The sequence below is a fragment of the Crinia signifera genome, chromosome 12, assembly GCF_055691185.1.
Source record: "Crinia signifera chromosome 12, ASM5569118v1, whole genome shotgun sequence".
Lineage (NCBI taxonomy): Eukaryota > Metazoa > Chordata > Amphibia > Anura > Myobatrachidae > Crinia > Crinia signifera.
Window position 1 is genome coordinate 22,416,193 of NC_139228.1, and position 16,562 is coordinate 22,432,754.

General features: G+C 42.7%; 1 protein-coding gene across 4 annotated transcripts in view; it reads right to left on the bottom strand.

The window, feature by feature from the left end:
- Positions 1 to 16,562, bottom strand: part of ACTN1 (actinin alpha 1) — a 92,848-nt gene that overhangs the window by 27,259 nt on the left and 49,027 nt on the right. For 3 of the 4 annotated variants that reach the window (XM_083166370.1, XM_083166369.1, XM_083166367.1), the window contains exons 4-8: positions 12,706 to 12,792; positions 12,198 to 12,285; positions 11,195 to 11,273; positions 10,388 to 10,469; positions 7,634 to 7,719 (exon numbers count right to left, since the gene is read on the bottom strand). In XM_083166370.1, the coding sequence (XP_083022496.1) occupies positions 7,634 to 7,719; positions 10,388 to 10,469; positions 11,195 to 11,273; positions 12,198 to 12,285; positions 12,706 to 12,792 (422 nt within the window). The remainder of the gene's footprint in view (positions 1 to 7,633; positions 7,720 to 10,387; positions 10,470 to 11,194; positions 11,274 to 12,197; positions 12,286 to 12,705; positions 12,793 to 16,562) is intronic. The other variant, XM_083166368.1, reaches the window with a different exon arrangement.

Sequence of the window (16,562 nt, forward strand, 5' to 3'; positions counted from 1 at the left end):
ATATATATATATATATATATATATTACCTTTTTACCTCTACTGTAAGTAGACATTATATTGCTTGCTTTCTGTTAAGTGAATTTCATTACGGGTCGACCATTGGCTTCGGCCGACGCATGTAATAGGTTGACATGGCTAAGGTCGACATAAGCATTAAGTCGACAGTCAAAAAGGTTGACATGAGTTTTTCACATGTTTATATGCCGACAGGCGGTATTTCATGTCCTACCATCCACTAGGGCGTGGAAGGAGAATAGAATATTGCCGGGAGTCTGGCGAGCGTAGCAAGCCATGTGAGGTAACATGGTCACATGTCGACTTTGCCATTGTTGACCTTTGAACCCTGTGGACCTAAGCCATGGCAAACTTCCGTGGTTGTCCCAATGCCTGTCAATCTAATAGGGGTCAACTTAATGACCTTTAGCTACCTCTGCATGCCTGTATGTACAGTCATACACAATCATCCTGCTGGCCAGCCCAAGTACCAAGAACAGAGTGAATTCAAACTACACCTGCAAAGGGGAGGATTGGAGAAGTCTGTCCAGTCCTTAAGCTGGGTACACATATGTACAATTTCCTTTTTCTTGCGACCGTTCGATCGACCGAATACACGTTCGGCCGTCCAAAACATACGACCGTTCTGCGCGTACACATATGTACAATTTTACTTGCGACGTCCGATGTACTCCCGTCCAAACAATCGCAAGAAGAAGTATATGAGAGACCCTGTAACCCTTTGCCTGCTGTTTTAACTAATGTGTGTTTAATGCCTCACTGCTCAACACTTTAGACACATCACTTTAAGACAGTAATCAATGTTGAAGTTTTAATAGAGTGGGCTGGAAGCTCTTTTCAGGGCACCATAACACACTATTAAAACTTCAACATTGATTAATGTCTTAAAGTGATGCGTCTAAAGTGTTGAGCAGTGAGGCATTAAACACACATTAGTTAAAACAGCAGGCAAAGGGTTACAGGGTCTCTCATAATGCAGCATACCACCGTGCTTTGTCAAACTGTCAAGCATATCGATCGAACGTGCGTACACACTTCACTTTTGTTCCGATATGGAGCCGTCCTGTCGGATGAAATATTAAGCAGCAAAGAACCTTCGACCGACCGACCGTGGACGGCCAAGAGCGTTTTTGGCCGTTTATCGGTCGCACAGCAGTAATTGGGACAGCGTACACACCTATACAATCGAACGGCCGTTTGCCCCCAGATTGGAAGAACGGCCCGATGATTGTATATATGTGTACCCAGCTTTACCAAGCATCCAGATCTCTTCCAGTAGTAATAGGCCTGTACTGCAATGTCCTAGTTCACACTGAGCGCATTGCTTTGGCTATATTACCGCTGATCCCAGAATGTGCAATATTGGCCCATTACCCGACATCGCTGTCTGTGCAGCCAGCATCCAATAGGGGGTGCTGCCGTGCACAAATTCTAATTCTTATCTACTTAGCACCTTCTCGGTGAAGATAATAGTATCTGTTTGGTTGCTAGGGGCAACATCCCATCTTCAATAGAACATCTTAGTAAATTGACCCCAATGTCCACCTGCAACAATGGTGTTTTATAATACCTCATATTTCTAATAAGAAAAGTATAGTGCACTTAGGGGGGTCAATGTGCTAAGACTTGGGGAGAGATAAAGTGGATGGCAATAATGTACCAGCCAACAAGCTCCTAACTATCATTTCTCTAACCCAGCCTGTAAATTGGCCGTTATTAGCCGATTGGTTGGTACTTAATTTTTGCCCACTTTATCTCTCCCCAAGGCTCAGTACAGAGACCCCACACAAGCTCTTGTAATAGCAAACATAAAAAAAATTAAAATGATATTATTACATTGAAAGAATACGGGGGCGAGCATCCTCCCATAGGGCCATGAGGTTATACTAGGATCCTCCCCCTTGGTGGAGCAGTCAATGGCATGGCTGTCAGCACTTCCTATATTTGTCGGTTACAGTATAAATGGTAGGCTATGTCTAGGTCGACACCTTGAAATAGTCCACATCGACACATCAAGGGTTGACACAAGCTTATGTCAACATAAACATGGTCGACATGAATAAGCTCGACAAATTTTTCTAATTTTTTTTGTGTGTACATGTCGACATGTACACCATATAAGTGGACCATTTCAATGTGTCAACCTAGTCACTGTCGACCATTAGAGGTTGACCTACCTAGACATTGTCTACCCAGTGACTTGTCTTACAGCCTGTAAAGGGAGTATTACAACTTGCACTACAGAGGAGTCCTCATACCTCTAGCCTCAATACACCATGCAGCGCGAGAGGTCTGCCAGGACTGAACCACCTCACTTGGGGCCTTATTCTAGTTCACTCTTTCTGACAAAATCCTTCTTAGATGGACAAAACCATGTGCACTGCAGGTTTGGCAGATGTAACATGTGCAGAGAGAATTAGATTTGGGTAAATTATTTTGTTTCTGTGCAGGGAAAATACTGGCTGCTTTATTTTTACACTGCAATATAGATCTCACTTTGAAGTAAAACCCCACCCAAATCTAACTCTCTCTGCACAAGTTACATCTGCCCCACCTGCAGTGCACATGGTTTTGTCCATCTAAGAAGGAATGTCAGAAAGAGTGAACTAGAATAAGGCCCTTGGTCCTGTGCAATTCTAACGTCGGAGGCAAAAGAAGACTGTGTGGAGTAATGACATATATGACACTTGTATATTGTGTGCGACTGAATCTGTGTACGGACTGGAGCAAAACAGACCTTTTAGTGCAGGCATGTCCAAACTATGACCCTCCAGCTGTTGTGAAACTACACATCCCATCATGCCTTACCACAGTTTTGCTACTATTGAACACTAAAACTATGGCACAGCTGGAGGGCCACAGTTTGGACATGCCTGTTTTAGTGGAAAACAGCTGATACATTGAAGCACTTTGTGTACAGATTTAGGGACTCAGTCACACACAAGTGTCACATAACATTAGAAGATTCTGACATGACCTGGTGATCCAAGAGGGCCTGCTTGGCGCATCTGCAGCGGAGATGTAAGAGGAGCTATTTGTCTCTGTATATAGACTTCTATATACAACATAAGAACACCTTTCATAAACAGATGTCTGGTCAATGTTCCCTTTGTGCATTGTTCTACTGTACAGACATAAAGAGGACAAATATACTGTATATGCAGAAAACAAAGACCAAATAACAAATATCAAGAACAACCGGACCGGAGATAACAATGGATGACAACTAAGTGAGCATGGAAACGTATCGGGCACACAATAAGTATGTTACTATGTATTACATCAGGGAATGGGAACGAGAGAACATCCCTTCCATCGATGCTGCATATATTATTAGCACTGCGTGGTTTGGGAATCACCTCCTGGCGTGAGCAACGATGGCTATATATATATGTATATAAACCTGTTGGAGCACAAACACCTGAGCTGTACTCCTGGGACCTATATAAATGCACAGCTATAGATGGCTGGGTAAAACGCTGCGGGCCATGCCCAACCTAGGATTCATGTATGACTAAGGTCGTTACATAGCAATTATACTACCACCAATACTCAGAGTCTATGGCTATTATTTTCTAGCTAAGATCTAGAACATGGTCTTGTTGTTACGAGATCAGCAGCGCTACCACGCGTTGCCCGTTTACTATGTCACCCACAATAAGGGCTCGCTAATGCAAATATGAACCAAAGCCACCCAATAAACACCAATCCTTATTCCACTTAAAGACCCATTGGGTACACACATTGGAGGTCGCCACTATTCAGACATCTGAAATTTTACAATGCAGGGGTGCAAATATTTCACCATTTTTTTTTTTAATGCAGTGTAAATACAGGCTGCTTTTGCATGCAGCCCACAAGTGCTGGGCAGGTGCAATTTATACTGCAATTTAGAGGAGTTTGGACACGCCCCTCCCAAGTCTGTACATTATAAATCTGTTGCTCCCCCTACAGTGGAATATGGTTTCACCTGGTGCAAAGTTACTTGCTCTGTTATTTTATATTGCTCCAAACACAGCCCCAGGGATAATCACTAGTTTCTGGTTAATGGACAAATTACAAAACTCACTACCACCACTGTGTGTGAATAACGGGTCAACTTAAAAAGACTGTCAAGTGTAGAAAAGAATTTGCAGAAAATAGCTCACATTGGGGCAGATGTATTAAGCCTTAACAAGAGATAAATGTAAGGGTGATAAGGAGAGATAAACGTCCAGCCAATCAGCTCCTAACTGCCTTGTTACAGGCTGTGTTTGAAAAAAGTCAGTAAGGAGCTGATTGGCTGGACGTTTATCTCTCCTTATCACCCTTGCATTTATCTCTTGTTAAGGCTTAATACATCTGCCCCATAGGGCGGGATGTATTAATATACATCGCCGCCCTTCGCTGCCCGCCTGCCGCGATGCCAGCGCATATGTACTAACATATGCGGCTGGCATCGCGGTGCGGTAACGGAGACCCCCCACGATACCTGTACTGTGGTGTGCGGGGGGTCTCCGTGCGGTAACGGAGACCCCCCACGATACCTGTGCTGTGGTGTGCAGGGGGTCTCCGTCTCCTTCCTGCCGCCTGAACTGCCTTCCCCCCTGCAGCCGGAAGGACGTCCGGCTGCGTTGCTAGGGGGAGGAAGGGCTTACCTTCCAGGGTCCAGGAGGACCTGCAAGAAGATACGTTTTTTTGTTTGGGTCCCACACTGGATACTCCACTGTTTATTGATTATTACCATCAATTTTTTATTTATTGGAGTGGAGTGAATAATTCAAAAAGATCCAAATCCTGTTATGTTAAGTTATTCAAAAAGCTCCCTTCTTTAAAGGGGAGAAAGCCTTTAGATCGAACCTCTTTATCGGTTGGAGGTGCTCCCCAGAGTCAGAGATAAGTACATGTTATACTGGAGAAAAAGAAGACTCTTTGTGGGGGCACTCTTAGTGCATGTACAATAGTACATGTGTATAGAATACCTATTAATACCAGAAAATGTGGTGAGTAGCTATCGAAATGGTGATAATATTTAAAATTTAACTTTTAATATTCACGTTTTAATATAGATAGGTAATTAACACAAAATATATGATTAGATTACATACAATTTAGATACACAATTAAAGTTAAAATATGCACTGCAACTCATAATTATGTCACTGTCTGTTAATAAAGGTTCATCAAAGAACAGCCCTATGAGTCCTTGCTTCAATTTTTATATCGGCTAAATAGGTTGAAAGTTCATACAGATAACAATCGCTGTATTCACTAAAACCCAAAAAAATAATGCTGATTTGAGGCAGTCTGTGTCACCTTATTCTAGTGATACAATTGGGATAAGAGCCTGTCAGCTCCTAGTATCAAGAAAACTTTGATGCCAAAATAATCAGAAGGAACCACAATGTTGCATTTTATATGGTTTTTGTGAGCCGACATGTGCCGACAGGCGGTATTTCATGCCCTTCCAACCCCTATGGTGTGGAGGGAGAATAAAATAGTGTGGTGAGTGCAGCGAGCCATGCGGTGCACTGATATAGTGCCCATATCGACATAGGGGACAAATCTTTTTAAAAACCCATGTTGACCTTTCTCATGTCGACTTAATGCTTGTTTTGAACTAAAGTCATGCCAACCTTTTGAGTGTGTCGACATTCACTGGTCGACCTAATGCATGTTGAGCTATTGGTCCACACCCCTTACTGCAGGTATGGCTCAGAGTCGCCAGTATGAACATCGTCATACATTAGGTTGACTATTAATTGGCTTAGGCCTGTCGGCCTATTTCATGTGCTGAACTAAGGTTGACATAAGCATTAGATCAACATCATTTTTTTTACTTTTTTGGATGTCTATGTCAACGTATGTCGACATGGACACTATCTGTGCACCGCTGCTCTAGCCATTTCTGCAGTGCAGCTTCAGATTGACTGGTGATTACAGATATTAAGAGCCATGGGGCCCATTTAAGTAGGATCGCAAATACAATACAATCTGGGCGGAATATAATCCCATTATAATATATGATCCTTGAAACATTCCAAAAGGAGCGTGCCCCTGTGATCTGCTTCACTTATCAATGAGTTTTATCATTCCCAAAACTCTTGGATTATAAATGGTGTTTCAGCCAATCAGCTCCTATTTCATGAGTTTGAAAAATAATAGTTGGGAGCTGATTGGCTGAGAACTATTTATCTGATGCAACATGTTTTAAAACTTGATAAATCTTGTTGATAAATGAGCCCATAGGTTTGTAGGGAATGAAAAAACCATGGTTATTCAACTCATTAATACAGGGGTTTAAACTAAAGCTAGGAATATAAGACAACTATATGCACGACAACGATATTAGTCATTATATTTCTGTGCGAGTCATTCAGTGTATACGCACTATATCGAAAACAGTGCTTGTTCCTGAAGGTCTTTATCGACCGCCCATGTCGTCTGCACATGTAGTAAAATCTTGAACATATCGTCCAGGACAGCATGCTCCTAGATGTGGCCCCTGAACAATATTGTTAACCATATCAATTGTAAAAAATATCGTTCGTGATTGATATTGTTTAATGCACAGGTTCTCAATCTCGGTCCTCAGGACTCTACACAGTGCATGTTTTGCAGGTCTCCTCACAGTATCACAAGTGAAATAATTAGCCCCACCTGTCGATCTTTTAAAATGTGTCAATGAGTAATGAGTGCACCTGTCGGGTGACCTGGAAAACGTTAACTGTGTGGGGTCCTGAGGACCGAGTTTGAGAACCCCTGGTCTAATGTGTACCCAGCTTTACAAGGGGCAGCCAACCAAATATACAAGCTCTCTACGCATTCTGTGGCTGATCACGTGACAGTGTGGCCAGATAAAATCTTTGTGCAGCCAATAAGAATGCAGTTACCACGGCACAACATTCCAAAGCAGATATCTGACGGATCTTGAAACAAGACCCACTATCACTAAGCAGGTATACGGGAAAAATATTCTTGTTAATATTTGTATATTCCACAAAAAATATATACCGTAAATCTGGATTTTCCTTTTCCCCCCAGGTACATAATCTCATTGGTAAATTGTAAATTATATTCTATAAAACGGATGTTGCCACCATCATACTATCAGGCACAAGACATTCCCCCAATTTCTGGAGAACACCCAATGTTTGGCAAGATTCTTGGGAACAATGAAGACTACAAGACACAGACCCCTTTTTGGCCAGGGTAAAGGATGCGTTTAAAAAAAAAAAGCAATTAAAAAAAATTACATTTAAAAATGAACTTTTAACTTTATTTACAAATGTCCCCCAAAAACCTACAAAATTCAACCTAACAGCCTTCTTTGATGCATGAATAGTCTCAATTTCCGAGGATAAGTTGCATGTGTATCCCTCACAATCTAGAATGTTAGATGGAACTGGAAATACTTAGAGATGCAACAAACGTTCTTGACTTTACAGAGAGACAAAGACCTACGTAGCACTGACAGATAATAGCAGAGTGTTCTGCTGCAAATTGGAAAACCCGCCATCCCTAAGAGACAAAAGGAAGAATATCCCAGTTCTAGAACAGGGAAAGGGAGAAGAAGATTTGCACTTTAGTGACAGGAAAAATGTGAAGTTTAGAGAGATCTTGGAACCCCTGGGATACCTTCTGGGCTCCTGAAAAGGCGTGATAGAAGCTAGATACGTAGGTCATGATGGCCTTCTCATCTGGACGAGCAGTCCCAACAATGTCTGTCAAGAGAAGGTTCAAAGCATGATTCAATAAAATGAGATGGAAGCAATTTAATATGTTGCACATACATGATGACGTAACATGAAGTAGCACGCAAACAGTGATTGGTCAATGGAACATTTAGGCCAGCACCTCACCCCCCAAAAGAGCTTTTACAGCTTATGGTCAACATTTTGTGAATCGGACCATAAAGCGCACAAACATATTCTTAGATAAACGGTTAGATACGGGACGCAGCGTACTCCTGTTGGCATCCATTAAATGTGAAATGTGTAGCGGGGGGTGCAGGTATGGACTGCGGCTCTTTACAGTCCTACTAGCTTCAGGATCTAGACAGATGCAAGATGGACCCGATAATAATGAACAGTCACTGGGTCAGGTTCTTTTAACAAAATATACATTATTTTATCTGAAGTAGTTGCTAAATTTAATTACGTGATGCCTGGGCTTAGACAGCTTTATAAGAACGCATAATAAAGGTCTTACTGTATTTAAATGAATTATATAAACATAATGTGACAAATCAAATGCAATTCATTAAGTTAAATGGCTCGGTCACGTCGGTAAGTAATTCCATTGCATGGTGTGATGAATGCATGAAGGAGAAACAGGACATGGTTATGCATAGAATGGTTACTTGTTGACTGTGCCCAGATTAAAAATCAAAAAGTTCCTTGGCCATTTATGTTATGAAAAGCGGGTGTCCAAGGTGCATCAATAAAGGTCCTGCGATTCCTTATCACAAGACAAAAGCCACGAATGGTTTACCCTAAGTCCAATTCATCAAGAAGGTGATCCTACCATAGTCTTCTACTGTACTATTTGCAGTTTCGGCTTCTGGCAGGACAGTGGGACTAAAGCACAAAATCAAAAAAAAAAAATACTACTTCTAAGGAGGTCTCAGAGGGTTAAGATTAGGAAATGAACTATCAATCCAAAATCAGACCCCGAGCTCCATTCACACAGGCACATTTCTACTGGAGGTTGTGGTTTTTGTGTAAAGAGACACACAGCTGGTAACAGCGGCTCGCTGCTTCTCAGTTACTACAGCATCCAGTTTGCTGGAGTGGATGCACCAAAAGCAGCAGTGGAACCATTGGTCGTTAACCTGTAGAAGCACAAGACCACTGCTCTGACATACTACAAGTGAGACTTTATGGAGAGGGGATTCCCAGTATTCATAGTATATTGTCTAGATTACAACTAAAAGCAGATGACACCGGGCCACAGGATATTGGTGCACAGAATGAAACAATTCATATCCCATATTGGTTACTAATTTTCTGCACAACAAAATATCTGCATTGCCAGGTTCCCATTAGCCAAATGAAACATCAAATACACTTTAGATATGGACAAGCCCCAGAGAATGTGGTTGTAAAAAATACACGTCACAGGAGATGCCTAGTCTATGACACGGTTATAAGCTTACACGACCAGATCCATATAAGCTGCCCACCAGAATCTATGTGGTACAGTTCTGAGGATGATAACGAAGTAGCAGTGACAGTTTTATTCTCACTCTCATTTATCTCTCTCTCTGGAAGCCGTCTAAGGTCGCTAACTGGGAATCTGTGCCAGACTGCTACACCCCTACTAACTGGAAGCTTGGTAGGACAATTGCTCCATGCCCACAAGATAAGGATCCTGATAACCAGGCTTGACTATCCCCTTCATGTAATTTAATGCCAACCCTGCCTGCTGAAGCATCATCTATATCTTCCACTAAGACAAGCCCTTATATAAAACTCGCTGCAATCCCGCCTGTATCTACTATTGGTGCATAATGGGTGGTTAACAGGATTCTAACATATTAGTTTCAAGAAGGAACCTGGCACTTATGTCTCTCCAAATACAGAGGCGTTACAGGAATTCAGATATCAGTCCGCTTACACCTTACAGCAAGCCTGGCCAAACTGTGGCTCTTCAGCTGTTGTGAAACTACAAGTCCCAGCATGCCTTGCAACACTTTTTCATTTAGGGAATGTTAAAACCTGTGGCAAGGCATGCTGGGATGTGTAGTTTCACAACAGCCGAAGAGCCACAGAGGCTGGTCAGGTCTGCCCTACAGGTGGAATCCCCTGGTTGTGGATTAGCTCATAGACAAAGTCTAGGCAGACATTGGATAGGATGACACCAAAGTTTGACATTGACAACTGGTCGACATTCACCAGGTCTACAGCAGCAAAAGATCGACACAAGCAAAAGGTCCACTTGTAAAAAGGTCCACATGAAAACAATGGCATTCTTTTGCAGGGTTTTCTGGAGTCCGTGTCGACACCTGAGCACGTGTACCCCCAAATAGTGTACAACTTCACCAGCCATGTTTCGGGACACGTGCCGTGCTACGCTTTAACTGCGCCTGGCACACTTTGCAGTTCCCAATCGGAGTTCACGTGAATGGCAAAGTAAAAAATAATTGAAAATGATAGAGAACATTTCATGTTGACCTTTCTAAGTTGACATTTTGCCAATATCAACCTAGTGCATGTGGACGTTTTGGCGTGAGCCTATTGCCCATCTAACTATACATGGTCTATGAGCCATCCGGATTCCATGCTACTCACATGCCTAGACCACACATGGTACTCCTACAGGCCGGGAGATGCAAGGGAAAACATTTCCCGACTCCTTATGAATAAATGACATGGGCAGAGAAATATTTACCTTCCGCATCCAACATCTTAGGAATGTCTAGGAACCTCTCAGCAACATCGAATGCAGTGTTCAGATTTGTGTAGGGATCGTCCTAGAAATAAAGTAGGCGGTGCCATTAAAAAAAGGTGAATACACAATTCCAGTGGGGAAAGAAGTGTGTAGAGAATACTCTATGTATGGTCTAAAAAGGTAGGATAAAGTGATATAAAAGAAATGCAATTCTTATTTTTACACTGCTTTAAGTGATACATGTCTGAAGTACACTAGGTGCTTTATGGGCGAGTTTGTTACTTTTTAATTATGACGATGAATCAAACATTTTTACAGCCAAGGTTCCGTTTGGTTCAAAGAGAAAGTTTCTTTTGAACAATGCATAATAGTAAATTAACTGCACCCCTCCCCCCCCCCCCACCCCCCATCTGTCTAAGGTCAGTTGGGTGAAACCTCCAGCGCATTGATCCTTCAGCTGCATAGTATGTGTTAGCGATCTGAGAAATAATATTAAAAAATACTCCGGGGATTTCTATTTGTAAAAGTGAAGAAATACTCCGCCACTCTGACTTCTAACAGTAAAACTAACCATGTGCTTTTTACCCACTTAAATGAACATTATATAATACAGACACTATGGAAGGAAATATTTGCAGTGATGTCAGTAGTCACAGACCATTACATCATTGCTATAGCCAGAAAGAACCGAGGAAGTGGGGTGGAACGGTACAACATGGTAGTGTCAGGGGACATCACCAAGCATCCTATGCAAAGAGGTTTAAATATTATGTATACTTTCATCACAGCATTCAGAGTTCACCATACCTTCCGTAACTTGCCGTAGTCAATGAGCTCTGGGCGATGCCTATGGATGAGCGCGCAGAAGCCAAGGCCATCTTTCCAGCTGTAACGTAACCAAAGGAAACAAGTCAAGTACATTTGAATCTGACAAGATAGGAATCCACAATATACTGTATATAAGCCATAATATTAGCAAAATCTGCTATTTGGATGGTATACAGTCGTTTGGTCGACACAGTTAAGGTCAACATGCATTGGGTTACCCACTGAAGGTTGACACATGAAATAGGCCGACGTCGATGGAAGGTCGACACAAGCATTAGGTCGAAAATGGCTAGGTGACGTTGATAGTCAAAAGGTCAACATGTGTTTCACTTTTTTTTTTTTATGAGCCGACACGTGCAGACAGGCCTGACCATCCACTAGAGCGTGGAGGGAGAATAGAAAAGTGTGCCGAGTGTAGCGAGTCACCACGCCAAAAGCATGGCGAGCACAATGAGCCCTGTGAGGGGATGCAGTGCACTGATACGGTTTCCATGTCGACATTCGGGACAAAAAAATAAAAAGTGAAAAACTCATGTCGACCTTTAGACTACCGACTTTAGATTATGTCGACATAATGCTTGTGCGGACCTTCCATCCATGTCAACCATCAGTGGTCGACCCAATGCATAAATACTAAACCTCTACCCAACATGTACCAACATTGCTGCTTCTATAGCTCATTGTGCTCAGGGATAGCAGCACCACCACTACTATGACCTTGGATAACCTTGTAAAGTTTATCAGACACTTGGTAGTAAATTTACTAAGATGGGAGTTCTATTGAAGATGGGATGTTGCTATCGGCAACCAATCAGATTCTATTATCATCTTTTAGTAGGTGCTAAATAAATAAGAAAATTCTGATTGGTTGCTATGGGCAACATTTCATCGTCGGTAAAACTCCCATCTTCGTAAATTTACTCCTTGGACACTTCATCTCCAAGCAGGATCCATCAGTGACTATATTTAGCACTCGGCTCACCTGATATGGAAATTCTGTATGTTGACGTTCTTGTACGGCGCAGTCTTTCTCTGGCACCACAGGAGCAGTCCTTCCTTGGCAGACGTTTCTATGGAGACCAGTGAAACCAATTAGATTTGAAAATAGTTTAGAACACTAAACAGAATGGGACATAGAACGAGATAATGCTGCAGTGAATGTGAGGACACTTAAATGCTTTGTTAAGAACAGTTTAGAACTTGCATTGGAGCCAGAGGTCATTCATGGTTCAAAAGAGGAACAAATATATTTAGGACTGGCTACTGATTTTATTTCATGTTTTGATGGATTAATTTGGCCATTCAGTGCAAGAATAAATTTATTAGCACTTGTACGGTAATAAAGAAGTTGCACATAGTAATGCATTATAGACAAATGCATTAGTATTAAGTCTTTGATTCAATTCCCACCACCCTTTCCATGAGACAGGAATCTTGGTGCTAACTTGGGGGAATCTTGGCGCTAACTTTAAAAAAAAAAGAACAATCACCTTCTACAGAAATGTCTTGAATTGCAAAACGGAGAATAATCGTCCAAATCATTCCTAGGGTCATTTTAGCATTGCCGTCCACAATTTCTGTAAAGAAACAAAACAAAAAGTTAGGGTACAATGCAATTTTTATTAGGAAGCCTCTAGTGACAATTCTACATGAGATTAAAAGGAAATGGCTACAGGGATGTTTTTTCTAGAGCGCTTTTTATTAACCCTTTGAGTGCCAACATCTGAGAGCTGCTCAGAATATCTGCATAAAAATGACTGCGTCGCTCACATTTGTTATATACAATTCAAATGCAAAATGTTGTGTAAGAAAAACAACAAGATATTTCCTATATAAAAGATAAACATTACAGGTCATTATTATGAATAAAAATGTTTTCTTGACAATTTCACACCTATTTTAACAAATTCCATTGGCACTCAAAGGGTTAAAACCAAGGTATTAATCTGATCAGTTTCTTAAATTGTGTTCAGTGATGTGATGGTAGACAATGTAGCACTTCAATTCATCCACATATTTTATGATTGCTATCCCCATGAACTGGTTTTGCATAGAATGCTAACCACAAATTTTATGTGCTCCTAGACAGCAGCATGGGGCACCCCAGCTAGTGCCTTGCGGCACCCAATTCAGGATCCAGCGGCATAATGGCTTCTACTGGTGCTACAGTATGTGCTTCAATATTAAGCATTCCTTCTAACCGTTATACCATCCCACCACTGGGCCACAGTGTTGGGGGTCGTCTCTCACTCACTTCTCTGCAAAGCAAGCAGTGAATACAGGTGTTGTGTATTGCTGGCCATACACTAGAAAGACCTGCTTGCAATTCTGTATGTGTCAAGTTGTCCCTTGAACTCCCCGGCAGCCCTGGACTTGCGATTTGTGGCATTTTTGACACACAATCTGCCAATGGTCCAGGTGCCGCATACAATCGATCGTCTCACGGGGGAGTGGGAGTGTCCGGAAGACTGCCACTCAAATGAGGTTGTACACCGACTGATCTGTAACCAATCACGACAGATCAGACGAGCAGCACGTATGATCTGTGGGTAAACCTGATCTGTACATCGAACCAAATAAAATAATAAAAAAATTTATATATATATATATATATATATATATATATATATATATATATATATATATATATATATATATATATATATATATATATATATATATATATATATATATATATATATATATATCCGCACAGAGAAATAAATTTTCACCATTTCTTCACCAAGTCCCGGAGTGACGCCCATTATTCCCATACTATCTATATCTATCTATCTATATAAAAAATTTTTTTTTTTTACACACCACAACCGGTTGCACGACCCGTCAAAATTGTGCATTTGTACATAATATTGCTCTAGTGTATGGCCAACGTATGAGCGCTTTGTCTATTCAATTGCCTGGGTCACGAATATCCCCAGTGAGAGGCCGGGCTCACTGGATTCGCTGGAAGGGAAAATGCAACTGGTGTGGACCATAAAACAGTGATCTATTGAAGCACTTGAGGAATGTTCTGTCTACACGCACTGGATCTCTAGATGGATCAGACTAAGGGGTAGATTTATTATTCCGACATTGCTGTGAGAGATGTGCAAAATATCTGCCAATAATGCCAGGGCCGTAGCCAAGGAATATGAATCACTTTAGATATTGCCGGCGAATGATCAGAAGTCAATTCATTGAAGTCTAGTTAAATATTGCACCCCCCCCCCCACCCCAAACAAAAACCAGTAGCTGTGAGTGACGCTGCCATTTTTAGCCAATATTTTGCCTAGCTCTCACAGCAACGTTGGCACTCAAAGGGCAGTTTCACACGCTACGGCTCCTGCCGGACGAAACCCCGCACGGCCAAAAGCCGCGCCGTGCACACTAGTTAACAATGGACAGGAGTGTGTCCATTCACATGGGACGGCCACAGCCCAGGCACCGGGTTGCAGCCGGCTGTCACCACTGGAAAGGATGGCTGCCGGGCTGTGGCCATCCCAACCATTATAAACTTCTGTCCGCGGCACGGCTTCTTGGCCATGCGCAGTTTCAATGCCCGGCGGCTGCCGGTGTGTGTGAAAAGGGCCAAAGGGCTAAAGGTGCGTACACACGGGGCAATATATCACTCAATGCCCCCTTTTTATCGGCGACCAGAGATGGTCGCTGATGAAAAGAAACCTCTGCAGGCGGTGCCGCAGAGGTAATCAGCGATGTCACAATCAGAGTTGCATGGGAGCGCACTGCCCCTATACACACACGGGAGGTCATTCTGGTTAACTCACAAAGCTGTGAATTTCGCACTTTGCCAGCCAACTAAACACTGCCCGCACTAACGCCCGCCCCCTGCTGGAAGGCGAATGTTCCAGCGGGCATGTGTTTTGTATAAACATCCATTCGGGCTGAAATCATTCGATGGTCGCCAACCATCTAATGATTTCTTAAGCACTCGCAAATTTAAGCCACTCTCTAGTGACTAAGATTTGTGGCACCCAGCTACTTGAACAGAGCACCAGCTGCCCGCCCCCGGCACCCGCATCATGCCGCCATTTGCATGGGAACACCCATGAAACACTGAGCGTTCCCAATGGGCGCGACCTGTGCCAGACGCCCCATGCCTGCACTGCTCTGTGTGAACCGGCCGGTGACTACGCAAGTCCCCGTGTCCGTTCGCCAACAGAGCCTGCACCTGCGCATACGCAAAAGCAAAACATTGATCCTGCATGCAAACGCACGGGGGAGCGAATCAACCAGAATTATCTCCATAGCTGGTTACCAGTCATAATCTAGGTGCACTTTCACCTGCCCTATCATTGGTGCAATAAACACAGCAGCCATCAAACTATGAATAGCCCCCAACTCTGTTGACGCTCCCTTCTGGATCATTAACTATACGCTATAGCATCATTGCCACTCAGTTATAAGTTATGATGTGACTGAAATGCATAGAACTCGGTATATGCCAAGTACGGTTCCAGAGCGCTCTGCATAGGGGCAGATGATCAGCTCTGTAGCCGGAGATATACTCAATACAGTGACGGACAGCCCTTAAGTACATGCAATATACCTCTGCCAGACTGGAAAATAGGTTTCACTCACAAAGGTCTTGATTACAGATATAACCATTAACGTAATCTATACAATCATAAATGTTTATTATCTTACTATATGGGTAGTGAAGAAATAATACACACCCACTAACCTGTGATATACTGACTGACTGACACGCACCACCCACTGTCATTCACACCATAGACTCAGCCCTTGCCCAGTATATTGTGCCTGGACCTTTGTGGTACAAACAAAATCCACTAGGCGGTTGTTCTAGAGCAGGGGAGGCCAAACCTGTTCTCAAGATCTACTAACAGTCCATGTTTTCCAGACCACCTAGCTGGTGCACAGGTTCAGTCATCACTAACGTCACATTTTTATACATACTGCATTCATTCCTAGCCAACACATTCTGCAGATTCCACAGGTGGCCTGGAAAACATGAACTGTTGGCAGACCCAGAGGACCGGTTTGGTCGGACCTGTTCTAGAGAAGCGGATTTGTCATGCAGACACGGTGGAAGCATGGCCTGCACATGGCTTTGCAGCAAGGCTGCGCAGCGAGGAAGCAGATGGTTATGTGCGCATGCTTTGCTGTGTAGCTCGCACCAAATTTCATGGGCACATAATGGGGCGGGATCCGGCATGCAAGGCAGCCTTACCCTGCCCCCCCCTGTCATTCGCGCCAGGACCTGCAATTTATCGAATTTTTGCTAAACTACAGCTCACACTGAATCAGGCCCTATCTATGTAATTATGTCATCTGAGATCTGTACATTTATACTTTACAAAGTTAT